The 27,520-nt window shown below is 61.6% G+C and overlaps 6 protein-coding genes and 1 pseudogene across 7 annotated transcripts; all 7 read right to left on the bottom strand.

The window, feature by feature from the left end:
- Positions 1 to 520: 520 nt before the first annotated feature.
- LINJ_23_1080 (conserved hypothetical protein) lies at positions 521 to 1,864 on the bottom strand (the record flags this gene model as incomplete). Its single annotated transcript, XM_001465745.1, has 1 exon — positions 521 to 1,864. The coding sequence occupies one exon, from the start codon at positions 1,862 to 1,864 to the stop codon at positions 521 to 523; it is 1,344 nt and encodes a 447-aa protein (XP_001465782.1).
- Positions 1,865 to 2,836: 972 nt separating this feature from the next.
- LINJ_23_1090 (conserved hypothetical protein) lies at positions 2,837 to 11,470 on the bottom strand (the record flags this gene model as incomplete). Its single annotated transcript, XM_001465746.2, has 1 exon — positions 2,837 to 11,470. One exon carries the CDS (start codon positions 11,468 to 11,470, stop codon positions 2,837 to 2,839), a length of 8,634 nt encoding a protein of 2,877 aa, XP_001465783.2.
- Positions 11,471 to 12,310: 840 nt separating this feature from the next.
- On the bottom strand, positions 12,311 to 15,040 carry LINJ_23_1100 (annotated as a pseudogene). The gene is given in 3 exon segments: positions 12,311 to 13,723; positions 13,725 to 14,651; positions 14,654 to 15,040. Coding segments are annotated over 3 exon segments (2,727 nt in total).
- A 1,877-nt stretch (positions 15,041 to 16,917) lies between these two features.
- LINJ_23_1110 (conserved hypothetical protein) lies at positions 16,918 to 17,391 on the bottom strand (the record flags this gene model as incomplete). Its single annotated transcript, XM_001465747.1, has 1 exon — positions 16,918 to 17,391. The coding sequence occupies one exon, from the start codon at positions 17,389 to 17,391 to the stop codon at positions 16,918 to 16,920; it is 474 nt and encodes a 157-aa protein (XP_001465784.1).
- An 803-nt stretch (positions 17,392 to 18,194) lies between these two features.
- Positions 18,195 to 19,892, bottom strand: LAP (cytosolic leucyl aminopeptidase; the record flags this gene model as incomplete). Its single annotated transcript, XM_001465748.1, has 1 exon — positions 18,195 to 19,892. One exon carries the CDS (start codon positions 19,890 to 19,892, stop codon positions 18,195 to 18,197), a length of 1,698 nt encoding a protein of 565 aa, XP_001465785.1.
- Positions 19,893 to 21,396: 1,504 nt separating this feature from the next.
- On the bottom strand, positions 21,397 to 23,472 carry LINJ_23_1130 (conserved hypothetical protein; the record flags this gene model as incomplete). Its single annotated transcript, XM_001465749.1, has 1 exon — positions 21,397 to 23,472. The coding sequence occupies one exon, from the start codon at positions 23,470 to 23,472 to the stop codon at positions 21,397 to 21,399; it is 2,076 nt and encodes a 691-aa protein (XP_001465786.1).
- Positions 23,473 to 25,789: 2,317 nt separating this feature from the next.
- On the bottom strand, positions 25,790 to 26,956 carry LINJ_23_1140 (conserved hypothetical protein; the record flags this gene model as incomplete). Its single annotated transcript, XM_001465750.1, has 1 exon — positions 25,790 to 26,956. One exon carries the CDS (start codon positions 26,954 to 26,956, stop codon positions 25,790 to 25,792), a length of 1,167 nt encoding a protein of 388 aa, XP_001465787.1.
- Positions 26,957 to 27,520: the final 564 nt, after the last annotated feature.

Below are 27,520 nucleotides of genomic sequence, written 5' to 3' on the forward strand. Positions count from 1 at the left end.
GCTCTTTGAGCTGCAAGATGGGTGTGGCGATCGCGGCTACACCGCCTCGTCCCGATTCGAATGCTGTCGCGTTGGTGTCTGACAGGTGATCGAGCACACACGTGTGCGTGTGTGCCTCTTGGGAAGAGAGAAGGAGTGCAGTGGGTAAACAGACGTTTCATAAATGTGACCCGAGAGGCGTGTGAAACGAGCGGCAGCGGGGGAGGGCCGAAGCACGAGCGTTGGTGTTGAGCAGGGGTTACGAGGTAGGGGCTCGGTGAAGCCTATTTCACAGGCAGTGGCAGAGGTGGCGGCCACGTGAACATGGGTACGTATTTATGTGCACAACGGACAAGCTACGGAAAATGTTGCTCCTCAACGAGAGGATCGAGGATGCATGCCCCTCGTCGTGCTGCGCGTGAGGCCGCCTCCCACTGCTACCTAAGCGCATACATACGCAAGCGTGTATGTTCGAACTCTCCTCATCCAGCTAGGCACAAAAAGGCTTCATGAAAGGGCGCCCAACACTGCATGTATCGGCCTACCGGTCACCCCTCTGCGGCAGCGGAGGCAGAGGCATCTCAGCAAAGAAAGGCGACACGTTCGGGAAGTTTCGGGTCTGGAACGCGAACACCTTGTAGCTCTCTCCCATCTCCTCCTTGTCCATCAAGCGCCGGTAGTTCTGCAGCACTTTCAATGCTGTCTTCGTCTCCTCGTCCTTGATCACGTGCGCCAGCCGAATGTCAATGCCGTTCTCGAGCAGGAAGTCGTGCTGCGTCATCACCGGGAACCACTTGAGGTGCCGCCGCGCCACCTCCAGCCGCTCAAGGGCCCAACGCAGCTGCCGGAAGCTCACCCAGCACGAGAGATCCACCTCGCCGGGCGACAGCAGCGGGTCGACGAAGCGGTGGCCACGGATTCCGCGCAGCGTGCTGTGCATGTGATCATCCTTGCCGTAGTCAATCAGCAGGCACGCAGCCTTCTGGCAGTCTATCATCTTTTTCATGAGCGTCTCCATCGTCTGCATCCCGACCGTGTTCACTTCCACGCAGTCGCCGGTCTTGCCCTTGGTGCGAATGTCGTCAGGGATGAGATAGGCGGACATCGACCCGGACGGGGCATGGACAAGGCGGAAGTGCGCCTCCGTGCCGGGGTCCGTATCTACCTCCACACACGTCTCCACCCACCCCCGTTCGGTGTAGCGGAACTGGGCCACGGGTAGCGCATCAAAGTACTCGTTCGCAATGAACACGGTTGGCTCGAGCGAAAAGGGCAGCGATTCCAGGTCCATCCACCACTTGATCTTGCCCTGAGCCGTCTGGAATTCGGTCAGAGCTCTCTTCTGCTCCTCGCGCCGCGCGGCACCGACCTCGACGAGGTGTATCTGCAGAAAGTGCAACAGATGCGGGTTCGAGTATTGAATCTGCTTCAGCATTGTCCTCATGAGGGTACCGCGACCCGGCCCCATCTCCACAAGATGCAGCACGCGCGGTGTACCCATCTTCTGCCAGGCGTCCATCACCCACGCGGCAAGCACGTCGCCAAAGAACGGGATCTCCGCTGCGGTGATGAAGTCTGCCTTCTCGCTGCCAATCACGTTTTTCTTTGCCGCGTAGTAGCCGTACTGGGGGTGGGTCAGGCAGTCCTTGACGAACTGCGACATGGGGTAGTACCCCTGCGCGGTGATCTTGTTCACCAGCTCGTTGCACAGAGCTGTCTTGAACTCCTTTTTGTTGGCGGAGTTTACCGTGGCTCTGTCCGGAGTAGACAGATCACTCGCGTGGAGGTTCATGGCGAGGCGGGCCGGCGTGCTGCGGAGGAGGCCGGCGCGGTAGTGCCGCATGAAAGGTGCAGCAACAGAGGAGCCCGAGGATGAGGGGCCCATCGGTGTCGATACCCCGCCAAGAACGGAAGCCGCGGCTGCTACTGAGGAGGGCCGCGCAAGACGCTTCTGCATCGCTCTAAATAAGGGGCGTAGAGACGGGTCCGTGCTGATCGCTGATGAGAGCTGTGACGCGACACAAAGTCGTTAGTGGCCTGCGGCAGAGGTCTCAGGTGCGCAAGCGCATGTGACACAGCTCCTTCGCTGCAGACTTCAAGCACGGGTGCGGGTCAGCGAAGAGAAAGAGAAAAAGAGGGGGCAGCAATCGAGGGAACGAGCAAAAAGGTGCGCGTCTTCGTTCTCTGCAACTCGAGCAACGCGAGGGATGCCCAGACACAGACACACGCACACAGCATACAACAGCAACCAAAGAGGGAGGCGGGGTGTGCAGATGGACTCCGCCCACCATCCGCGACCACGAAGAGGAGAGAGGGGGGTGGGAGACCGGTACGGGTGGCATCGCTACGGCACCGCAGAAAGGGAGAGATCGTGCTGGCGAGAGGGCGATGTGGCACGTCGCTGCGTCGCTACACCCTCTCTCGCCGCGCGTTCATCGTCCTCGGTGCGCCGAAACTGAGATCCGCCACTGAGCACCTCGCGCGGGGGCTTGATGCCACCGTGAATTGCCTGTCCTTCCCTCCACGCCTTGCCCTCGCATGGTTGCTGTGTTTTTTTGTTGTCGTTGATCCACTTTCTTGGTTCTGCTCTGTGCGTGCTTTTCGCTCCCTGAGGGGTTGGGCCGTCCCTGTGCCCGTCTGTGTGCCGGTGTGTCTGTCTGTGTCTCTCTCGCCGTGTTTGCGCATCTGGAGCATGCCCTAACACAGAGGGAGGGAAGGAGAGATGAAAGAAAGAGGTGTGCATAGACGTCGGCCCGCGGGCATCGTGTGTACAGCAAGCAGTGGCCCACCATTAAGAAAACAAATGTTAAAGATCGATGTTCTTCGCGCGTCCCTCACGCTCGCGCCCCGTTCGCTGTCACAGCGGGGTGACATCCTCTACCTCGTCAAGCGGGTCATCGAGGAGCCGGTGCCGCGGCCGCTGCAGCTCTGCCTCGCACACCCCCGGCGGCGCTGACTCGTCGACATCAACCACAACCCTCTCTGTAAACGTCCCCGGCACAGAGGTGATGGGCACGACACCCTTCCTGGACGCAGACGTGAAGCTGCGGCTCGACCGCAAAGCCTTATGAGAACCACTAGACCACGAGACCGAGTCGATCAACGCCATAGCAGGCGCCCCGCCTACATCCTCAACGCACTGGCTGAGACTTCCTGGTGTGGAAAGAGGTTCCAGCACCGACGGTACCACCTGCATCTCCAACGGAATCACATCATCCACAGCAGACGAACTCAAACAAGGCGCTTCGTAGCCGTTGGTGATCGCAACAGCGTAGCCGTCCGGTGGGGGAGTCTGCAAGGCTGCACTCTCTCCCCTTACCGTATTCCTGCCGCTAGCCGTAGCGTTGGCAGATAAACTGCCCATGCTGATGCGCAATCCGTGCTGCTCGTCAGCGTCTGCCTCAGCCACACCGCCTAGCACCCTGGACTCAAGCGGCAGGTCGGGAAAGGCATGGAAGGTCATCGGAGTTGGCGGCATCGACGCTGCCGTCATCATGGTACTCGGCGTGTAGCTGCCAGTGTCGGTCCTCGCGTTCACCGCGGCGTGGCCAAAGCCCGCGCCCCATGCGAGCGGTTCCAACGAGAATAAGGAGTCGGTGGTGGACGGCAACGAAGGGTTCGAGCTCGACGCTGACGATGATGACGACGGTGACGAAGCTGATTGTGCTGAGGACGAGGCCGAGGCAGAGGGGAAGGAGTGGCATGTCGCCCTGGCAAGCACCGCAGGCGGGGGAGACCGAAGAGACGCGATGCCTTCGGTGTCGACGGTGTCGACATGTCCTGGCCGCATAGCCCTTCCGGCGAGTCCCAACACATCCGCCCCTGTAGCCGTGGAAGGGAGGGCCTTCTCGCATCGGTCTTCGCTGACAGGAGCCATGGTCGCGCCCAGATCGCAGGCGTGGCGCCGGCGCCGACGTCGGCGGCTGCCGCCACGGCGGCTTGCCCCAACCTGGCTCTCAGCACCTCTTGCCTGCTCTGCCAGCTCTGTAGCCACAGAGTCCTCGATGGTCGGCAACAGCAGTGGTTGCTGGGAGCTGCACAGCGCATCTTTGTTCGACATGCGCCAGAGCAGCGCCGTCAGCATCGCGCTCACGCTAGCGGACAGATCTGAGGCGGCGGCGCTGAAGCTGGTGTTAGTGTAGCCAACCGGCACATCCTCCTCCGCGCGGGCGAGGTCGCGAAGATGATCTGGCGGGCACACACATACGCAGTGCGGCCAGCGGTACGCTCCGTGTCCACGGCTCTCTGGCATGCTCAGAGTAGTTGAAGGAGTGTGGGGAGAGGACGGGGATGTCGATGTATCAGCCCTTTGCCACTCTGGCAGCCGCAGCACACCCTCACTGCACACCAAGCACTTCGACCCGTACAAGCAAGAGAGCACGAGGGAGGTGGCGTAGCCGCGACGGCTGAAGTACGCCCGCGGATCGACGCGGGCGAGTGTGTAGGGGGCCACGTTCACCGTGCACGGCCAGTCCGACTCCTCCCATACCTGCGGCGCGTCATCCAGCACAGCGATGCTGCGCGGCTTCGGCAGGCGGTTTGGCCAGTCGCACCACGCCGGAGCGCGCCACGCGCGACGAGCCGCTGCCATTGCGTCGGCATCCAAAATAAACTGCACAACGCGCAGGGCGCCTTTGCGGCATCGTGCAAGGCGCTCAGCCGTGTTCCTCGGTGCCGGCGTCTGCAACGGAACGAGATGCGCGTGAGCTGGGTTGGGCACGCTTGCTGTTGCGGAGCTGCTGTGGTCCGCTGGAATTCCTCCTACGGGGCCAGCGAAACCGACGTCTGGCGCCGCAGGCGCCTCCTCATCCCTGCCGACGGCATCATCGCGCCTTTCTAAGTCATCGCACCAGCGAAGCATCTCGTCCGCCGTCACCACGCTTGATCGCATGTCGGGGAAGAGTACTCTGTGCGGGTCGAGCACCTGGCGCAGAATGGCCTCAGTGCGGCTCCGCGTTGACTTTGTAACCAGCACTACCGGAATGTTCCACTGGGTGGCAACACGGTAGAGAAACTGGCGCACACCGGGGCGCACGTACACAACATCGAGCAAGTAGCGGGCCGGAGGCGTCGCAGTCGCAGTCGCTGAAGCGGTGGCAGACTTCGCGGAGCTCGACCTGAGGGCATCTGCATCGGCACTCGACGAACATGACGTCTCTCGCGTGTCGCGGCACTCAAGATGGCTGTGTCCGTGGTCGTGTCTGCTCTTGGACGGCGAGTCCACTGCCGAAGCCGGCCCTACTGCAGACGGGGAAGCAGCAGTGTATCTGACAGCGCCGCATTCTTCGTAGTGCACGATGCCAAGACTATGCCGCTGCGATGCGGTGCGGCGCATGAAGCAATGCAGCAAGCCGCCACTGGAGAGGGCAGAGGTGTCGCCTGTCGTAGCCTTTGCATGAGACAACAGGGGCTCACGAGTGTGCGGATGCCTCTGTCGCATGGTCGGCCGCAGAACACCATCGTCCTCGACAATCTCGGTACACCTGTGTGAGGAATGGAAAGGGCCGTTGCCGTGGAGGTGGTAACCCCTGCTGTCCCGGTGCAACGCGCCCTCCTGCTGCCCATCCGCCCCTCTCACCATCGACTCGGCAAGTTCCTCTTCCGTTAGCGGCGGCGCATCGTTGCGGCCGAGTCGGAGCGGCGCGCCGGCGAAGCGCTCTGACGACGGCGCCGCCGGGTATCGGCGCCAGAGCACGCACGGGTTTTCAGCCCCCGCCACGCCTTCAGCAGCCGCCACGACGCGGTGTAGGTGACGGAGGTGACGCTGCCGCTCGGCAGCCGAGCGCTCCGTGATGGCGTTGTCGATGAGGGTGCGGTCCATGTCTACCAGCACCGCCTTCTCCTCTCGCAGGTGCCGCCATAGCGGAGCTATGTAGTGGGTGAAGCCAACCACGACGTAGATGGTGCGCTGCACCACCTCCTGTGGAGACGGCGCGTCCGCGGCCTTGGTGCCAGCACAATGCCGCTCTGTGCATCGCCTCGACGGCACCTCCTCGTCGTCCCCGTCGTCGTCACCGCTGTAGACAGCGTCCGAGGGCAACCCAAAAGATGCGCGTGGCCACGACCAAGGAGCCAGCGTGATCGCGGCGATCGGGCGGCCATGGGTATGGTCGACGAGGAGGCAGTCGAGGCACCGCGATCGGGCCAAACGGAACTCGCTCTTGAGCAGCTCGCAGCGCCACTGCTTGTGGTCATTGGCGGGAAGTTTCGGCCACCGCCACTTGTGCATGTGAGAAAAGTCGGAGCGGCGCACGTAATCGTGGTGGTGTGTGGCGCCGCCGCTAGTCTCTTCCGCACAGTCGGGTGCGCTGTCCTTCGTCGGTACCGCCATGGTCATTGCAGCCTCGTCGTCACTCACGTCCGCCGACGAGCTTTCAGCCTCCTCTTCGTGCGAGATGTCTCCTTGAGACCAGCAGACGATGCCGCATGCGCCTAGGTGCCGATGGGTGTCAAAGGCGAAGGGGTTCCGTCCGTCACGGGAGAGCGTGCCGGCGGCAACACGAAAACTGCACCCTTGCGCCGCAGCAGCAGCTGCCATCCACGGGTTCACAGTCGTAATCCACGTCGATTTCGACGGCGTACCAGTCGTCGTTGCCGCCGCCGCGTCAGTGCGCGGGTCGTGACCTACCTGGCCTGTGTCTCCCTCCGAGCGCACGCCGGCTCCGTTCTGCGGCGCCGCGGATGCCGAGGTTGATGAAGGCGGTGGGGGACAGCGCTGATGAAGCACGTCGTGATAACCCGTGTGGGCGCGGCTTTCTCGCACCCCACACACCACCACCTCCGTGGCCTCGCGCAGAGCCTCAAAGAGTAGCTCTTTGCCACGCGCATTAACAGTCATGAGAGGCGGCAAGCGCGGGAAGCTCCCACGTCCCTCATCACATTCCTCGGCTTCTTTTGCGAGAGGATCGTCCGCTTCCTCCTCCGTCGCGCCACTGCTCCCCGCCACCCTCGACCTTCGCTTCGTCTGCCGCTCGTCAGCGTGAGCGGCACGTCGACGCTTCCGCACTCTGGCACCCGCCCTCGGCGGCGCTTGCAGCGCCTCGTCTGAAAGCTCAATGGTGCCGACCGTGCAGTGGAGCAGGCGAAGTGGAAGCTCGATAGTGTTTTTCGAGCTGGCACCTTCAGATGCGTTCATGGACGAGTCCAGCGACGACTGCGATGCTTCGCCTGGCGCCGGCTTGCCGCTTGTCCGTGTGTCTGGAGCTGGTTGATTCATCCCAGCCTGCGCTCTCCTGGGAGCATCGACCCCTGTGGCGTAGCTGGCGAACGGTGCCGCTGGTTGCTGACGATCAACCTCCGCCAGCCCCTCCATGGCCTCCGTGTTGCCGGCGCGGCTGTGAGAGGCAGACGGCGCGCTCCACTTCTCGCCCTCAGGGCGTTCGTGTCTTGATTGCCGCGTCCACGAGAGATCAATGTAAGCGCTTCGGTCCTGGCCGCGCAGACTCCAGAACTGCAGCCGCGCATAAAGCTCCGCAGCAAACGCCATGTCCCCCTCTGATGGCTCGACCGCTGACGTGCCTGCCGCACAAAACGCGTGTTGTCGATGACAAGACGATGTGCCTCTCGGCTCGGGGCCACTGTAGTCCTTCGCGAAGTCATAGAGGTTTGACTCCTCGGCATCCGGTGGCGAAGACGCCGCTGCTTCCACTGGCAGCGCGCCAGCATCTCGAACGGTGGCGGCCGCTTTCTGCCGTGCTGCAGCAGCTTCAGCAGCTGCGGCTCGAGCACGCGGGCAGGCAGCGCCAAGAGGCGCATCTGTCGGATCAGCTGCCCATGCAGACGGCAACCTCGGAGAACGACTCTTCTGTTCCGTCTCAATCAGTGGAGCGCGAGGATGAGCAGCTTTACCATCACCGCCGCCGCTGCGCCCGCCACCCACCCGCCTTTCGTGTCCACTCCCAGGCGGCAGTAGCACGCGTTGCTCGAAGTACGAGAAAGGAAAGTCCGCGTCTGCTGCACACGGCACAGAAGAGCGACCCGGCAGCCCCTCTGTGCTGTCTCCCAGCGGCGTATCGAGCTGGCGTCGACGTGCGTGACTAGGCTCAAAGAAATTGGGTGTCGCTGCTGTCGCGAACGACGTCGATGCCGCAGCCGCGCGCTCTGTAGCCTCGCCAGATCCTCTCGTAAGGTCCTGTGCCCCGCAACTGCAAAGGACCGAGTGCATAACAATAAAGACTTGAGTGCTGCTGCCGCAAAAAACTTCTTCACCGTCTGCTGCCGCCGCATCTTCCTCCTCCGTGCTCCGCTCATCATCGCCGCCCGCGATGCGATCCGGATACGCTGCGATGAGCCCGTGACGTTGCTGCAGGCAACGGGCGCGATCAGCGGCGTCTGCATCCTGTGCGTCGTCCTCGCTGTCACTGAAGGCGGCAACAAAGGAAGAAGAAGTGAGCAATGTGGAAGAAGAAGTCCGACATGGTAGAAGCGCTGAGTCTGGCATGGGATGTGCAGCGGAGGCGGTGCAGCACGTCGCAAGGCCGCCACCCACAGCATGCCGGCTGGATTCCGTGTGCAGGGGATTGAGCGCAGATGCGCAAGAGAATTCGGCGTCAACGTCTTCCTCATCCGCAACGGCGTCGTCTCCTGGAAAGACGCTCGCCGTCCCTTGCAGTAGTGGTACCAGCGGTGAACATGCTGGCACCGATTCCGCCGGTGCGGAGCGCGACTGGAGAGAAGCATCCGACGCCGGGGCGGCACTGCTGCTCACGTCGGCCCTGATCGGCTGTCGCAGTGCGGGGGGCAACGGCGCTGTAGTGACTGCCGTATATGCGTGGCCCGGTGCAGCAGCACTGGCGCGGTCGGTGGAAGAGGCGTCCTGCGTCGCCGAAAGGGTCTGCGTAAATGACCGCTTCGCATGCGGCGAAGGGGCCTGCCGCGTCAGGGAGCGCGTCCGCAGACGTTCTTCGGCAGTCGACGACGGCAGCGCCGCAACGCCGGGCGCTGCGCCACTCCACGCGGTGGACGCCGTCGCTTTTATCCCGCCGGCCGCTGTCGAGAGGCGCGGCAGCATCGACGAGCGTGGCTGTCCAGAAGGCGTGCTTTGCGCACTGCAGCTCGCAGATGTCGATCGCGGGGACGAAGGCAACGAGTGCGCTGCCGCCTCCGGCGGCGGTCTACGTGACGGCCCCGCTTCGGCGACGCGGCCGCACTCGCCACTGCCGCCGTTCTCAGTGGCGTTGCGCTTGAGCCGATGTGCGTCGTGTGTACGAAGAGCGCTGATTCCGCGTGCTGGGAACGGCAAAGTCAACTTGCCCATCCGTAGGCTGTGGGCGCGAAAACGGGAAAGGGGGAGGTGGCGTTGGTGGCCTTTGGCTGATGCAGCCATCCCAACCGTCGAGGAAGTGGAGACCGAGGACGGTGTCTGCGCATCGGCACCTGCAAGCCTCTCGGCCTCTCCTACCGCCTCATTCGATGCGCACGTCGTTGCAGCTGCCTCGGCCGATAGATGTGACACGTGAGCGAGGTGCCGCTCTTCCTCCTCTTCAGTCGCTGCCGTCGATGCATCGCTCCCCTGACACGCGCCCTCGTCGCTCTCGGCGTCTGGCATCGCCTCTCGTAGCAGTGCCTCGGTGTCATGGCAGCAGACGAATATGAACTTGTGGTTGCCGAAGCACATGGCAGTGCAGGCGCAACCACCAACAGCACGCCGGGCGATAACCACGTAAAAAAGACCGAAGTACTCCCGGGCTGGCGCTTCGCCGTCGACCCCCTCGGTCACGCCTTCATCGGCTCTGCCCACTCCGCCGCGCACTTCTTGCCGAGCCCCTTTCCCATCCGGCGCGACATGAAAGGGCACCGCCTGTTCATCGTCCCCGCTCCGGACGTGCTGGGCGAGCAGGACGCATCGCGACATGAGAGCGAAGGCGCAGTGCGTAGGGTCGAATGACAGGCACGCCTGTAAAAACGACTTTAAAGGCATCGGCACAGCGAGCGTGTAGTCGTCCAAGGCGTCGTGGGTGCTCAGCCCAGAGGAACTCCGACTGCCGTCAGTTGAGGCAGTCCGCCGTGCAGCTGAACCGTCACCGTTGGCCCCCTCACTGCTTGCGGTGGCGGCGGCCCCGCCCCCATCGACGGTGGCAAAGGATGCAGGACCTCCCGCACCGACGGCGTCTCGCACAGCGGCTGTGGTTGGCGATAAAGGAACGCTGGACGCGCTGCCGTGCCCCATCGCCAGCGATGCCACGACGATGCCAGAGTCGCCACCACTGCTGCTGCGCCTCCCTGCGCCTCGGGATGGGCCCGCCGTAATGCGAGCGCGGCGCAGCACCCGCCGCAGAAGCTGCAGATCTGCAACCACCTGCCCAGCAGCTTGGTGCTGAAGCGCGTGCTGGAGAGACCCGCCCCCCTGGGGGGCCGACGCGCTGCGGCGGCGCTGACGGTAACCTTGGCGCGGCCACGCCTGCCGCGGGCCAACGCCGCCACGGCGAACCGAAAACAGCAACGGCGAGAGCCATCGATACAGAACCACGTCGTGGTAGCTAGCCTCGACCGTGACTTGCAGGTATTGTTGATACAAGGCGTTGACAACGAGGCCGCGAATATACTCCACGTGCTGCCCTGCCTTGTCCTCCGCCTCCTGCGCATCCAGCCACAGCTGCTGCAGAGTCCTTTGCACAAACTGCCGGCGGCGCTTGTGGACAACGCGGCTTTGGAGGCCTCCGCCACGGTGATCGGAGGGCGACGGCAGCGGTGGTGTCGCTGCTACGTCAGCTTGCAGGTTTTTGTTGGATGATGTAGGGGAGTCAACGCAAGGTGGGGCCGACGCGACGGCATCGCTGAGAGCGTTGGAGTGCTGCTGCGACCTCCTCAGTCTCTGATCTGCCAGAGCCACGTCCGAGCTTGCAGCTGCTGGCGTCGCCTCTCGGGTCAGTCGACGGCGCTTGTGTGAAGAGGTTCCCGAGTCGAAGAGTGCCGCAGCAACAGCGGGGGACGGCGACGATGCAGCAGCTACTGCGGTGACTGGCACGGAGCTGCACCGCTTCTTTTTCTCTCTTGCTCGCCTCCGCGATGAGCGCCTCGACACCGTCATGAAAGCCCTGTAGCCCTCGCTGGCCTTCTTCGTCGGCGACGATGCCCTCAAATCTGAAGCTTCGGTTCTCTTCCATTGATGAGCTGCCCACACCAGCGCGTGCTCATACCGCGTTCGCGCAACTGCGGCTGCTGTCACCGCCTGCCAAGCCCCGACGAGCCGCCGCGAGAGATTCAGGATCGCCTTTGTGTAGTCCGGCAGGAGCGTCGTGGCACTGCTAAGCTCCGCGAGTACGTAGCTGAACACCTGCAGTCGGCGTGTGCTGAGCCGCAGCGGAGGGCCAGGCTGCGCAACACTCTGGTCGCGTTCTCCAAAGGTGTCGTGGCCGCCACCGCCGTGACGTGGGCGGCGTGCAACGAGGATGCCATGACCGGTGGAGTCAAAGGCATGTGGAGAAAACGGCGGAGGGCGCGCCTCGCTGGAGAGATGCGTGGCAGGTGAGTGAGGTTCCATGTCACTCATCCGTGCATTGTCGGTGTCAGTGGATGCCGCCAGCCACCCGCTACCTATCCCTGTAAGGCTAACCCGATGGCGCCAAAGTTAGCAAGATGCACTAAAGGAGTGTGTATAATGGTGCAGGAGGGAGGTGGTGCTGCTGTATGTGTGGTCATACAAGAAACGAGAGAGGTGACGTGGGGGGGGGGGAGGCTGCTGTTTCTCCTACCCGTGCAGCGAGGAGCCGGCGGCCGCGCATGCAAGCTGTTCTCTCGCACCGCAAGCGTCCCCGCTCACATGGCGCTCACTTTTTCGTCTCTTTTTGCGTTGTCGCTCTCCCCTCTTCCCTTTTGCCCCCTGTGCGGTCGGACACGCGCCACGGGGCTGCTCTCATCATCATCTTTCGCCCTCATCAACGGCGCTTACGCCACCACGCAGACAGCGGATGAGGAAGAGAGGAAAGGCTATTGGAGGAGGAGGGGCGTAGCGAACGGTCTGTGTCTGCCTCATCATTGCATGGAGGAGGGGTATCCTTCTGTTTCTTTCCAACTTCTCCAGCTCTGTACACCCACATGTTACGCACATACGCACGTACGCACACACGTGCACCCGAAAACAGAAAACTAAAGTCCACGGCCAAACAGAAACGACAGGGACATGAGAGCGCGCGCGCGCTCTCATTCATCAAAGCTGCAAACACCGCTGTCACCACCACAATCGCGTACCCGACGGCCCCCATCATCATCCACGAGAGCCGCCGCCGCACCCCCCCCACACACACACACGCACACACACTTCGCCATTTGATTCGTGTCGAACACAACGCCTCAAGACACGCCACTACCGAGGCCCCGGCCTCAGCCAGCCTTACACTGAGCGGAGCATGTCCTCCAGCACATGCCGCTCGCCTTCGTGGCGCAGCAGCACCTCCTCCAGTCGCTCACACATCGCAAGAAGGTGTTCGGCCGGCGCCAGTACACGTGTCGTCGCAGCCGCTGCTGCCTCATTCACCTCCGCGGCCTTCATGCTGAGGTGTGGCGGGGTAGCAGCGAAAAGCAGCGGCGCCGTCGCAGGATTGGCGAGTTTCTTTGAGCTTCCGGCAGGTGCAGCTGCCGGGCCACCGCGATCCGCCCTGCCGCCGCCCTCCTCGCTGTCGTCCTTTTCCAGTTTAAACGATATGTGGCGACGGCCTCGGCGGTGCAGCAGCAGTGCACACTGCGGGTCGACATCCCCTGCCACAGTGACAGAGATCCCACCGTCCGCCGCGTCCACCAGCCGCCCGCCTCCTTTGTCCTCCATCTCGGTCTTCACCTGCTTCCCCGGAGCAGACGACGTTGCCGGCACCCCGCCGCTGCCGCCGCTGAAGACACGATGCAAGTCCGTCGGCGTCTGCGCCGAGCTTCGCGACGTCTCGCTGGCCCCCTCTGCGTCACCATCGGCGCCGCCCTCGCCATTCAAATCACACCTCGGAAAGGGAATCGGCGGGAACGACGCGCACTGGCTCGGCACTGCCTCCTCCCTCTCCTCCTCGCCGCTGTCACCTTGCGTGCCGTCTGACGTCCGCGTCGCTGTGGCCCACTGCTGACTCAGCCGGGAAAGCGCTCCAGCCCGAAAGATACCCTGCAGCGCCGCCTCGCGCTCGTGCACGGAGGAGTGGAGATCGTAGCAGCCGGCCTGCACCACAGCGCGTCCTAGGTCATCCTTGGCCTCGTGGATGGCGACGATGTCGTGCTCGGTGGCGTGGTCGATGATGAGGCGGAAGACGCGCACCTCCTTGGTCTGTCCCACTCGATACACCCGCGAGAGCGCCTGCGCGTCCCGCTGCGGATTGTAGTCCACATCCAGCAGAAAGACGGTGTCCGCCGCCTGCAGGTTCAGCCCTACACCGCCGGCGACTTTGCTGATCAGGAAGCAGCACGGCGCTGCCAGCGGCAGCGACGAGCCGTCTTCCTCATCGCACCGGCCATCCGCGTTCGGTGATGGCCTGCCTGTCGTGTCGGTGCTGGCGTGCTGAAGGCTGTGGCGGCGCTGTCGAGAAGTTGCGGGGTCGCCTTCCGCATCACCGCCGCCGCCACCCGCTTCCTCCGCCACGCCGTTTCCGCTGGCCACGGAGCTGTTGAAGCCCTGTATGTTTGCCTCCCGCTGTTGGACTGTAGTCCTGTCGTCCAGCCGCACCTACGGGATGCCGCGCATGCCGCACAGCGTCTCCACAATATGCAAACCAGCGTCCATCCGCAGAGCACGAGGAACTTGTGATGTGTGCGCTGCAGAAAGCGCATCATGAAGTCCAGCACGAGCAGCTTTCCTGACGTGCACACCACCTCCTCATCCACGTAAAAGAGCGACTGCGTTGTGTACGGGTGCAACAGGATCTTGCTGTACTGGATATTGGATTACCTGAGAGAGTGCCGGCGTGGTGCTTCCGCTCCGCCTCCTTCAACTGCGCGCTCTGAAAGGGGAGCAGTGGGCACAGCACAGCGTAGTCTCGGATGGGCGGCAGCGCCGTCTTGAGGATGCTCCTCTCCCGCCGCAAGATGAACGGCATCAGAAGTCGATGAACACGGCGGCACAGGAGGTTGTGCAGCTCGCGACCCTCCAGCGCGCTCGACCGACTTGCGGCGAGCAGTGCGCTATCCAGCTGTTCAAACAACTCACTCGACACGAACGTGTGCGGAGCCAAAAAGCGCAGGAGCGAGAAGAGCTCCGTCGTGTTTTTCTGCAACGGTGTGCCCGTCAAGACAAGCCGCGACACAGAGTGCAACTCGCACACCTTCTTGAAGAGGACACTGCGAGCGCACTTAATGCGCTGGGTCTCATCGATGGCCACAACATGCCAGTCCACGCGGCTGGTCTGCCGCAGAGCCCCGCTGGGAGGCTTTGTCAGCATATCGTGGGGGATTGCCACGACAGGGGTGGCGGGTGTGGCGCGGGAGGCGCCGCCGGGTGTCGGAGGCCGCTGCGTAAGTCGCTCAACGTGAGCGAGGAACTCGCCCATGCGAGACTCCCGCTCCAAGCGTGGGCCGTTCAGCACGTAAACGGTAAAGCGCTCCGCAGCGTCGACGCCCCCTGGGCACGGTGGCACTGCAGCAGCGGTGTGGCGCCGGCTGAAGAACTGGAGCTCGCCGGCCCAATGTGGAAGAGTACTGAGAGGGGCGATGATGAGCACGGGGCGAAAAGTGCGGAGCTCTCTCTCCAGCTGGCGGTTCATCGGCAGCGAGAATGTGGATACGCGTGTGTGTATGCGGAAGCGAGATGCCGTCGCAGTGCCGCGTCTATGACCGCGACCACGCGCAGCACCTTCGCCTCCTCGTCCGACTTGCTCGGGTTGAGGCTCTGCAGGTAGGTCTCCTCGCCAGCGGCGATGTGGTCCCCGCCGAGCGCCGTTTTTGAAGGCGCCGATCGCGCCGTCGTGGCTGCGCGACTATCGGTGCCGGATAGACCGAAAAGCAGCCGCATGCGCGCCTCGTGTGCTTTCATGCACACTTGGTTGCGCACTCCGCGGCAGATGCGGCGCTGACGCTGCGCGCACACGCCCTCCTTGCGCTGACGGAGTGCGAGCACCGTTGTGGCGGCGCGTTGAGTCGGGATCTGGTGCATTACAGGCAACAATGCCCCCGCCTCCGTCGCACCCAGAGCTGCAGCTGACGCAGAAAGAGTAGGCGCGGCAACATCGGCGTAAAACGGAGACGTGAAGAGCGCGAGGCTGCGGCGAGACACGACATTGAGTGGCGCAAGTGCCCGATCGGTCTGCTGCGCCACCCCAGTAGAATCGCCGCCGCTCGTGACAATGCCCCCCTGTGCTTCAACCGTGAGCTCGGTGCTGGGTGGTGTGGATGCCGGGCAAGCTGCGATCGAGAGCTGCGCGGTGTGCGCATCATTGATGCTTTTCGCTGAGGCACGAGGAGAGCTGCAGTTCCGTGTAACTCCGCGCCATCGCACGCGCAACTGGGCCGCGGTCAGGCGTGCAGAACAGCCTGCCAAGCTCGAGCCCTCCGCTGATTTCGCAGTGGCGCCAAAGCTGTCTGTCACGTGTACGGCTGCCTTCGCAGAAGACGCGTACAGCGCGCGCCACGGCGAAGTTAAGTCCTTCGTGAAGCGGATAGAAGGACCCGCTGTGGTGCTCGTTGCTGCCCAATAGTCAATTGCCGCCTGCGCCTTAGACAGCAGCGCGTCCGTGTACCGAGCCTCGAGACGCGCGCGGCCGCCACCACCACAGCCTCCACTGTCACCATTCGCGTGCAGTGAAACCTTCGAGGCGGAAGAAGAAGGTTCAAAGAACGAGTTTGTGCGGTACCCGCGTGCAGCAGTGGAAGCAGAGAATGAAGATGTGGCGGTCGCGCCCAAGCGCCGAATAAAGGGCCGCGGATCACTTGGCTTCGCGGATGTCGCCGAAATCGCCTCACAGGCAATTGAGTAACCTGAAACCCGCGGCAAACCGCTCGCGGCGACACCGGTCGGGGATTGCGCTGCAGAGCTTGTGCTGCTGCCTGAAGCGCCACCATCCTCGGCGCTCGTGAGGCCCAAGAGCCGCGCCTGGCGACGAGTAAGCATCACACCACAAGCCGTAGCGTGAGAACAAGACGCACCACTGCCGACCTCCCCGCTCGCCCACCCCACCACCCGCCTTTGAAAAAAGCGGCTTTGGAGCAGCGCAGTTCAGTCACGGCTGCAGCGACAAGCTGCCAGAGGCGGCGAGAGACCGGGCTTCGTGGAGAACGAAAAGCACGCATCCGTGCGCAGCTGCGCTTGCGTGTGTATGTGTGTGTGTGTGTGTTGGGGGGGGTGCGTGTAGGTTGTTGATGTCGTTTCGCTCGGTCGGTGGTCCTCGTGCCCGCCCCAGGCTCAACTGGCCTCGACTCCCCCAGGGTCGTAAGGCAAAGACAGTAAGTGATGCGGAGAGGATGGTCGGTGCGCGTGCGCTATCGATGTATGGAGTGCACACCTGCACGTGTTCGAGGAGGCACAGTGCACGTAAGCGGCATAAACGGGAAAAAGAAAGAGGAAGTGCTGTGCAACAGATAAAAGCAGCTCCACGCACAGAGAGCGACACAGCGCACCAGAGCCCATGGCGAAGGAAGTAAAACGCACAATGTGGTGAGCCCATGCACATGGCAAGCGTCCTGTCCACTCGCTAGCGTTGCCCCGCGTCCCACGGATGGATTGGCTGCGATGAAAAGGGGTCACCCACAGCACCGAGCGAAGTCAGTGTCGACCAAAGAAAAAAATGTTTGTCGGTCAAAACACAGATGCACGCACGCACGCGCGCGCACATCTTTCGCTCCTTCACGGCTGACCCCATCTCGAGAGAGGAGAGAAGGGGGGCTTGAAGGAGTCTATGTAATGCAGCTTCATTTCTTCACCGTACAAAACCGAGCGTGTGAACGCATACTGCTCCCCAGCCATCCACACCTTTCGGGCCGCACACACATCGCCACGCACAAGATAGACACACATGCATACGCATACCCACGACTTCAGCAAAGACTCTTGAGCAGCTCACTCAACTTTGCTGCCTCCTCTCGTTGGCGCCGCACTTCCGCCTCGTCCGCGACGGCGTGCAGCTTGCCGATGATCTCTCGCTTCACGCGCATGAGCTGGTACGCCGGCAACTCTTTGGACGTGTCGCACTCCATCAAGTTGAGCACCTCGCGTGCGTTCTCCTTCATTGTGCGCTCCTTCGCCCCGACTGCCGGCGGCAGCAGGACACCGCAGACAACGCTGAAGTACACCGTGACTCCGAGAATCACGCCGATCATCGAGTTCGCCACGATGCTGTTCCGCTCCAGAAAGCGATCCAGCTGTACCTTACGCCGGTAGTACCGGTGATGACGGCGCAGTATGGGATCTAGAAGGTACCAGAAAGTGTAGGTGGCCCACTTCAGGGTGGCGGTGGTTTGGTGGCCAATGTCCGGGATGCGGGACCTCAGCGGCACGGATGAGCAGAACATTTTTGCTGTACTCTCCTGGTTGTACTTCCAAGCACTCAAGCGCACCAAATCGCATGCACCGACAGCTATGTGTGTGTGTGTGTGTGTGTGTGCGCGCCTGGGTAGCTTGTGGATAGGCGCGGAGTTCCAGCCACGGAGGTGAAAAGGTAGAGAGAAAGAGAGGGGCCGGCGCGCTCCGCACCAAAGCAAAGCCGCCGCAACTGTTGTTGCGGTTTTCGGTGTCTCTCTGCGTGTGGATGTGAGCTAGAGGACGCCGCTAAAGCACCCCTTCGTCGCAACTTCGGTTCGAGGTGGTGGTGTTTTGTGGTGTGACGGCGCGAGCCTTGCTCGGGCTTAGCTGGTTCTCTCGTCGTGCGCGCAGCCGTAGCAGTCACGCTGCGTGCGAAGACGTGAGATGGCGGACCGTGGCGATGACGGTGATGGGCATGGCGAGCATAAAGTAATAAGCAAGCGAAGAACCGAAGAATATGAGAAGTAGGAGGAGAGAGAGGCAACAGCAGACAGCGTTGCAAGTGGGATGGGCGTGGACGCGCGACAGCGCATGTATGGTGACCATTCGCCATGCAGCGTACTCAAGGGAACGCCAGAGAACCAGGGAGAGAGCCGCTACCTTCATGACTCAGTCCACCAATGTATTTTTTTTTTTTGAGAGAGAACGTGGTATGTAGGTGTGTAGAGGAAAGGAGCTAGGCGACCATACGCCCACGCGCACGCGTAAGCACGCGTAAAGGCCCGCAGAAAGAACACCAGAGCGCAAGAAACGAAAGAAATCTGTGATCGCACAACGGAGTATCCTTCGCGTCTTAAGGCTTGTTGTGGCGCAGGAAGTCGACCAGAAGCTGCACGCCGAAGCCCGTCACACCAGCCGGTTCGTAGCCCTTGGGCTTGTCGCCGACATCTGCCACGCCGGCGATATCGAGGTGCGCCCACTGCACCTCCGGCTCTACAAAGTTGGAGAGGAACGCGGCGGCGGTGCAGGAGCCGGCCTGCCGGCCGGGGGCAGCATTGATCAAGTCGGCAATGCCGCCCTTCATCATGTCCTTGTGCTCGTCACCGATCGGCATCGGCCACAGCTCCTCCCCGCACTGAGCGCCGGTAGCCATTAGTGAATTTGCCAGTATCGCAGATGGCGAAAACAACCCGGCGCGGCGCGAGCCGAGACCGACAATAATGGCACCCGTGAGCGTGGCAAGGTCAATGATGCGGGTAGGCTTCTTATCGAGCGGTGCGTACTTCTGCACGTACGTGAGCACATCTGCCAGTACCAGGCGACCCTCAGCGTCAGTGTTGAGCACCTCCACCGTGAGCCCCTTGAGGCTAGTAATGATGGAGGAGGGGTGATAACTTTCGGGGCCGATGGCGTTCTCCACGAGTCCGACCGCGGCCACAACGTTGATAGGCAGCTGCAGTTTCGCGATCGCCTTGAGAGTGCAGAACGCGGTGGCCGCCCCCATCATGTCGCTGTGCATCGTCTCCATCGAGTTATAGGGCTTGATGTTCAGGCCGCCGCAGTCGAAGGTCACGCCCTTGCCCACGATGGCCGTCGTCGCGCTCGAGCGGGGATTGCCGATGTACTCAAGCACCATCAGGTACGGCTCATAGCGGGAGCCGCGGCCGACGTTGTACATGAGGTGCAAGCCCGCCCCCTCGAGCTGCTGTCCGCGAAGCACCTTGCGCACCTTAATACCCTCCGGTATCATGTATTTCTTCGCCCACTCCGCATAGAACTCCGGCACACCTTCGTCCTCGCGCAGGTTGCCGAGGTTCCGGGCGTCGTTGACGCAGTGCCCGATCACCTCCCCCGCGCGCACCGCCTGTGCATTGCTCGACGCCACGACAAGCTCCATCGGCGGCTGTGGAGCGGCGGGTGGCTTAGCCCGCGACTCCGCCCGCCTCGCGCGGGTGCTGCCCGTCTTTGCAGGATCCTTGGAGGCGAGGGTGCCCGATTTCAGGCGGTCGTACTGGTAAGCCCCCGTCACCGCAAAGATGGCGGTTTTCTCCACCATCTCGTGGCCCTTCAGACGCTGCGGCGGGTGGTACGGGTCCGTCATGGTAAAGACATCTTGCTTCGGCGGGTGTAGCGACACCCACGCGGCGTTGCACATCTTGGCTTTGCGCACGGCGGCCGTGACCGCGAGGCGGTAATCCCGCACCGTGGAGTGGGCCCCCATGCCCGCCACGAGCTCGGCAGGCTTTTCCGCTATGCGCCTGGCCCCGGCTGCTTTTCGGCCACTCTTCGTCAGAGCGCTCTCCGCTGTGGCCGGATCCTGTGCGGTCGCCCAGAGGGTCTGGAAGTCGACCTCCCCTGCCTTGCCGGTAAAGCCTGGCGGAATAGGGGCGCTAGCATCACCGGCCGCCGCTGCACACTCAGCGGTGGTGAGAAAGTGCACATGAACGCCACGGCTCTTGGCGAGCTTGCCCCTGTTCGCTGTCAGCTTCGCCGCGGGGCCCACCGACAGCGACCGTGGGAGTGGGCCGCGAGACAGCACGCGGCGCAGCATGGCTGCAGGTGTGCGCACAGAATACGCTGGGAATCCGAATCGGCAGCTGAGGCGAGCAGGGGAGGCGTAAAACCTCCACGTGAACACGAAGCGAAGGCACACACACACACGCACACTTACAACAAAATCAATATTATCAACGCTGTATTCGTCTCACGCGGCACCAGAAGCCAGAGCAAAGGAAGACAGAGAGGGGTGGGAAGGAAGGGGGAGATGGAGAGTGTAGGACTGCTGCGTATGCGCGTGTGGGGATAGAGGGAGAGAGAAGGGAAGGTAAGGAAAAGGAAGGGAGTAGGGGGGAGGAGAGGAGAGGCAACTGCGCGGATGTGGATGAGACGGAGACGACAATCGCAGCAGGTGGGGAAGAGGGAGGAGGACTGGGAGGTATGCGTCAATGAGTCTGTGAATGAGCACCGTAACTCTCTCTCTATGGAAATGCAGAGGTGTGCAGTGTTACGAAAAGAAAAAATGAAGGAGGTTCAGCCACAGACGTTCGTTTTTGCCTTCGTTGCTTTCGCCGTCTGCGGCTCCGCTAGCCTTGTCTATGTGAGGAAAGTGATGAGGAATGCAGGTGTCTGTGTGTGTGTGTGTGTGTTTGTGCAGACAGGTTGCTTGTCTGAATACGCACGTGTCCTTTCAAGCGAAGAGCGAGCGGCTCTGAGTGAGAAATGGGCACGTGGAAAGCCACAGGGGGCGTTGGCCGAAGCAGCGTCGAGTGCTACGTGCGGTCGCCTTCCCTTGGCGTCTCCGGCTGTGTTTGCGAGTCTCTCTGACGTATACTCTGTGGATTCGATGGGAGGAGGAGGAGGGAATCCGTCACGAGATCGGGACAATGAAAGAAGAAGACAGCGAAGTTGAGAGCGGGGTGAGAGGACGGGCCTCTCCTTCTTCGATGGAAGCGCTTGTCGCTGCAGTCCTGGTCGTTGTTCAAGAACGCGTGTGTGTGCAATGAGTACCCGCATGCATATACATATATACATGAATATATGCATATATTTATGTGTGTGTTTAGGCTTGTGTGCGCGCGTTGGTTTCGATTGCCGTGTGTCCATAAACGAAAAAACTGCAGCAACGATATAGATATCTATCTATAGATTTAGATTGAGAGCACACAATAAAATGAGAGATGGCCAAGAAACGCACAGGCACGCACATATATATACTTCGCTTCGCTTGAGTGTCGGTGTTCGAGCCAGATACGCATGCGCGCAACCCAAGGTCCGAAGAAAAAAAAAAAAGAGTCGGGAACCAGAGACACGCAAAGGAAAAAGACAACAACACACCGGGATCCTTACAGCATGGCCTTCTCGCTACACATATGTGGGTGTGGATCGCGTGCGCCTCACAAAGCAGGCGGTTGCCGTCCGGGCAAAACAGAGAAGCAACGCACTCCGAATGGCATTGTCCTTTCCACCACCTCCTCCTCCAGCACACAAACACGCATGCTCGCAGGCGCAGCCGCAAAAACGGCACGGAGACGCCATTAAGGGGGATCGCAATCTGGTCAGCTGCTGTTGAAGTAGAACCCGCGATGAAAGACCCCGCCGTAGCGGTAGCCCAGTAATCTCCCACTACCCAAGCAGCTACCTCCCTGCGCGCCTCTGTCGCCGTACAAGGCTCCGTCGCTGCCCTCGAAAATTGGCAGGAAGACACGCGCCGTCACGTAGACCTGCTGCGTCTCCATGAGCGTCACGTGAATGTGCTTGCCAGGTTGATATATGTAGGTGTGCGCACCGTCCCGATCGCCGACAATCGGGCTCGCATGGTCGTCTCCCTTGCCCCCGCGACTGCGCCCCTTGTCACCGTCGTGTTTAACGCAGCCGACGCCGTCGCCCGTCGGAACAGCGCACGCCGGCGGGCTCACGTCGAACAACGCTGGCTCGGTGTCGTTTAGTGTGTAGGCGATGCGGCCGTTGGCTGGCGGGTCGTCAAAGATCAGCTTCATCTCGCCGCACGACACACAAATCACCGGCGGCGGAAGCAGCTGCTCAGGACGGATGTTGTAATGCTCAATCCGTCGGCGACTGAGCTTGCCGCGCTCAGTGGCCGCTCGGCTGCAGTCGTAGATGGCTGGTACGCTGCGCACGCGATCTTCTGCGGCAGCTTCGGCGCGGCCATTGAACCCCTCCGCAGCAGCAGCGCTGCTCATGACTGTCCACGCGTGAACAGTGGCGACGTTGTCCGTCAGCGCGACAGGATTTCCGTCGTAAAGCTGCGCGCGCTGTCGACTAAACTTCACCTTGCGCCGCGCCTCGTCGACGAAGACGAGCTCGTAGAGCGTCTGCGTCTGTGGCGGGTTGTCCGATTCGTCAAAGTACAGCGTGGCGCTGGTAGCGCGTAGCCGCATGGACGGCGTCGGCACCCGTGGGTCAAAGTACGAGAGCCCAGCAGGCCGCACCAGCAGCACGGCGCGGGAGATGACGCTCGCCCTGCCACTGACCGGTCTCGAGCATGCCGAGATGGCAGCGGAGCAATCGCCAAGCGCCGCTGCGGCAGCATGCACGGCGATGGCCTGCACAATCACCTGACGGCGCTGCGAGGGAAGCACCGACGGTGGCGGCAGACTCAGCCTAAACGGGGCCGTGTAGATCAGCGTGGGGTAGCTACCGTCAAGGCTGTACCGCAGCTGATCGGGCGACGTGCTCAGCTCGTGCGGTGTGATGACGATTTCTGTGGACGTGGTCACCTCTCCCTCGCTGGGGGAGATGACCGGTGGCAGCGGCACGTCACCGGCGGCGTCCGCTGAGGGCTCCACCGTAGCGGAAGGGGCTTGCATATGCGCAGGCGGACTCACGTGCGCAGTCTGTTGAAGCTCATCCCCGTTTGCCTGTGCCCGCTCCGCCTGTCGCCGTGCAATGTCGATATCAATCGAGCTTGTGTTGTTGTTTGCTGAGCTGCCCTCCGCGTACGTGAGCAGGGGCGGATTCGCCGGCGGTAGTGGCGGCGTCAGCCCACTTGATGGGGCCACCCCAGTCACCACGTAAACAAACTTGTGCACGGCGCCGACTACCTTATCAACGGGGCGCACCGTGTGCGCCTGGATCATGTACAAGCCTGGTACACGAAACTCCAGCGGTGCCGTGTAGAGAAGAAAGTCGTCGTGGTAGTAGCCGTCGTTGCCCAGGATTTGGGAACTGCTGTGGTCAGACGGCAAACTGTCGCGCAGCCGATCGACGGTTAGGAGAATGTCGCAGGCATCCGTGTACACCTGCGCGGCACGGACGCGCAAGTAAACGACTAGAGGCGTAGGGAAGCTAGAGGCGCTAGCGGGCGACGGTATCGCCTCCAGCTCCTCCCCAGCGTAACGCTGAAAGCCGCGGTAAAACGCCGCCGCGGCGCTGCCGTGCAGAGCATCTGGATTCAAAACAGAGCTCGCACCCTCGGTGCCCCACGCATCATTATTCGCGTATCGCTGCTGACCATCAGTAAAAGACTTGAGATAGAGGCGGCGCCTCAGTCGCGCGGCGCGCCGCCGACGCTGACAGAGAAACAAGAAGATGGTGAGGGAGACGGCCACGACCAGCAGCACGGCACATGATACCCAGATGGCGATCGCGATGCTCTTGTGCTCCACAGTCATTCTCGACAAGCGCCCTGGTCTTCGTGTGTTTCTGCCTACTGTAATGTGTGGCGCTGCGGTGCTGGAATACGGTGGAGCAGCCCACACGTTCGCGTGAAGCAGATGGCGGTGCGCGGGTCAAGGTGAAATCACTGTGCGTATGCGGCCCCGAGTGCTGCCTTCGAGTGGCCGTGAGCCTTTTGCTGCGATGCCCCTCTCTGCGCACTTTGTCGATCGCTCAGCTGCGCCGCTCACGCTCTACATCAGGGCTGATCTACTCACGCACACGGATGCAGGCACACCCGGCAAGACTGCAGTGAAGTGTGCGTGTGTGTATCTGTGTATCTGTGTCGATCGAGTGCGAGGTGCCGCGGCTCGCTGCACTGCTTTAGGATCGCCACCGCAGCGCCTCTTCTCCTCCACGAACCTTCCCTTCTTGACTGCTTGCTCAACTCAAGGTCGGAATGTTCAAAAAGGGTGTCGGCGCTGGAGAGGACGGAGAGACGCTGGGGAAGGAGCGGTGGGGCACAGGTGATGGCGCGAAGATCTATGAGAAAGCAGGTGTATGTGTATGTATATGTATGTGTATGTGTACAGTGGTACGCGCTGTACCTCCTTCCCGGCTCCACTCTCTCTCTTCGTCCTCGTTGGCAAGCAGCAACCTCTTGTACGACGGTCGAGAAACAACAGCAGAACGGCTACCGCAAAGGAGGCCACGAGGGTAGAAGCAGCAGTCGCTCAGTCATCCACCACACACGACGTGCGAAAAGGAGACCTGGCGCACGCGCACACACACGAACCAAAAACGGTACAGAAATCAAAAAGCCTACACTGACTCACACGTTCGATTGGCACGAGCTGCTTTGCATGTGTGTGTGTGTGTGTGCGCGCGCGTCTGTGCGTCTATCTGTGCCTGTATGGCCGCGTGAGGACGTCGTTAACGCGGATGTCACCGCAAAGAGCAGAAACAACGACGAGGAGAGAAGTGACAAGACGCGGGCGCCGAAGCCACACGTGCCTGTGTGTTTCGTCTCTCGTATTGCTGTGCCCCTTCGCTTCCCGTGCCTTCGTTTCTTCTGTTCGCGTGTGCTCCTCACGTCAGCAGATCCGTTGCGGGCGAATAATGTATCCGAATGCCACGTGCTGCGCAGTAACGGCGCACGCACGCACAGAGAGAGAGCGACAGAGACACCACAACTCCACGTGCCCACCCTGCCTCTCCCCCGCCGCCCGTGGACGAGAATGCGCACAAACTGAAGCGGATAGGGAGAAAATCGCGCGTTGTACAGGCAGTAGCCGCAGGCACAGGAAGGGCCCCGCGCACCCTGGGAGTTGCGGCGCCTAGAAATGTATGTGTTCCTGTGGGTGGGTGGCAGCCGAGGAGGCGTTGCCTTTGTGCTGTATGCGCGCGTGTGCTTTACACTTACGGCAGAGATAGGGGGAGGGGACTACGGTACCGAGCTTGCAGCTATCACAGAGTGGAAGGTAAAGAGATAAAGGACAGGAAGGAAAACAAAATGGCATGTGGAGGGTCAGGAGCAGGGGGACGCACACGCGCGCGCACAAGCACGTTTTCGGGCAACGCGGCGTTTGATGAGCAGGGTGGAGGGAAGAGGGCGTCAGTATTGAGCACTGAAAAAAAGGCGATGGCGCCTCACCGGCCTGCTGAGGGTTCAGTCACTGCACCTCTCTTGCCGTACCCGACGATGTTCCCCCGTCTGGGAGGGTATCGGAAAGGAGAAGCAACGAAACAGATCTAGAGCATGTGCAAGTGTGTGCGTTTTACGGTAACATTCGGATTCACCAGGGCGCATCGGCACGGTCTCGGCCCACGGGACCATCAACAGGGCGCGGCTGCCGCTTCCTGGTGCAGATTTCACAACGGCACTTTCACTTCCGTTCCCTAGGCTATAGTTGCATTCTCTTCGTTTTCGCTGCGGTTCTAGTGGGGAGGAGGCTGAGCCGCCGTCGGTTTTTGAGCGCTGACCATAATTCTCTCACGTGTGCGTATGTCTGCGGGTGGATGTGCGCTCGCCTAGCCGTTTGTGTGTGTGTGTGTGTGGGGAGGGAGGAGGGAGTGTGAGCGAGATGTAAAGGCTCGAACACAAACGCGAATGTACACGTGCACACATAGTGCATCCACCGCATCAAGAAGCACATGATAGAACATCACAGCCACAAAACAAGCAAAAATAAAGAGGGAACCGAACAACGCGTTTCTCGGCTTTGCTGCAGCGCATGCGGGCATGGGAGTTCGGGCAAGAGGGCCAGCTCCAAACGGCCAGCGCGCGCAACGAACTGGCGTCCAACCACGCATGGTGCGCTGATGACGCGACTCTCAGACGCCAGCGTACCGCTTGCTTGACCGATGCGCTCGTGCGCGTCGCAGCAGCGTCTTCGCCGCCTCCACTCGCATGGCCTCCTCGGCGGCAAAAGTGTCCGCCTCGTCCTCGGTGTCTTGGCGGTCGCCGCGGTCGCCGGCATCGCGCCTACCCGCAGCGTCTGCTCCGCTTCGCCCCTGCTCGTGAGACATCGAGTTCGCCGCGCTGCCAAGTGTGCTGAACGGTTGCCAGCGCTGCTCATCCCTCTTCGGCGTCTTGTTCGTGTGTAAGGGCTGGAGAAGCAGCAGGCGCCGCTTGCGAATGGAGATTACCTTTTCCTGCAGCGCCAACTTTTCGATCTGGCTACGCACAGCAGAGGAAAGGCCGATGTGGCTCGACAACAATGCGACACGCTCCTTCTCCTTGGCACTGTAGAGGCCGTCCGCCACGCACGTGCATACGGCGTCGTAGATGAGCACTCGCGCAATGGAAGACGGAAACGCGGTAGCGGAGACGAAGGACATGATCGACTCCACCGCAGCCGCGTCATCCTCCGCCTCTTCGGCGCGACTGCGCGCAGCAGCAGCAGCAGCGGCGGCGGCGGTCTCAGAGCCGAGGCGAGCCGGTGCATCGGAGCCCTCAAGATCGCAAGCGGCGTCCCCCATCGAATGCCTATGGCTCCCGTCGCTGCAGTCTTGTAGAGGACGTTGCAGCGCCCTGCACTCGTCGTGCAGCGGTGATGGCGAAGACGCACAATACTCTGCGTAAATGGCCGCAGCCGTAGAATCATCACTGCTGGCATCGCCGTTGCCGTGTAACATGAGCGCCAGCACGGCCTGGTCCTCCGCCTCCTCATCAACCGTTGAGGACCCGCCGTTGCCGCTGGCGTAGCGATCCATCGGGATGGCGTCGACAAACTGCAACAGCTCCAGCTTGGTCAAGTTGTCCTGTGACACCTTCGATGGCAGAAGGAGCTCGACGAGGCCGTGGATATAGCGACCCTCGCGTAGCTTGAGGCCGTTCCCGGTGGCGCACAGTAAAATCGTCTTTACGTAGACGTACGGCATGCTGTACAAGCCCACATTGGCACTGTACTTGGAGCCGTAAAGCGTCTCCACTAGAAAAGCGCACCCCACAACCGGCGTGTAACGGCTGCTGCGAGTCATGCGAGACAGTTTCAGCATCGAGCTCGTGCTGGAAGGCTACGGAAATGAAGACGCGAAAAGCAGGAGACGGCCGAGGAGGGAGGTGGTCGAAAATACTGTCTCGCCGCCAGGCGCAAGAAGAGCACGCGCCGAAAGCAAAAGCAGAACACAATCAGCAGGCAAGCGACACGCGGCTCTCCACAACAACAAAATATTCAAAACACAAGATACTTGCAGAAGGAGGGAGGGAGGAAGGGAGAGAGGGGGTGAGACAGGAGGCACCGTCTCTGATAAACGTCCCCTCTTCCTTGGGGATATCCAGTGTGTGTGTGTGTGTGTGCGTGTCTGGTGCTTGGTAGGACCAAGACTCTTGGCTGCCTGTATCTCTCTCTCTGGGTTCTGCTCTGTCGGTAGGCAGATAAAAGATGGGAGCTTGAATACAAAGGCAATAACCGAAGAAACAAAAAGAAAAGGCTAAGGCGCGCGAATCACGAAGATGACATCGTGCGCTCTCGAGCACAGCCGCTTGATGAGGTCGGAGGTGCGAGGAAGGGAAGGTGGCGGCAGGAGTGCAGAGCAGTACCAAACAGAAGCGTGTGGACG

The sequence above is a fragment of the Leishmania infantum genome, chromosome 23 (genome assembly GCF_000002875.2).
Source record: "Leishmania infantum JPCM5 genome chromosome 23".
Classification (NCBI taxonomy): domain Eukaryota; phylum Euglenozoa; class Kinetoplastea; order Trypanosomatida; family Trypanosomatidae; genus Leishmania; species Leishmania infantum.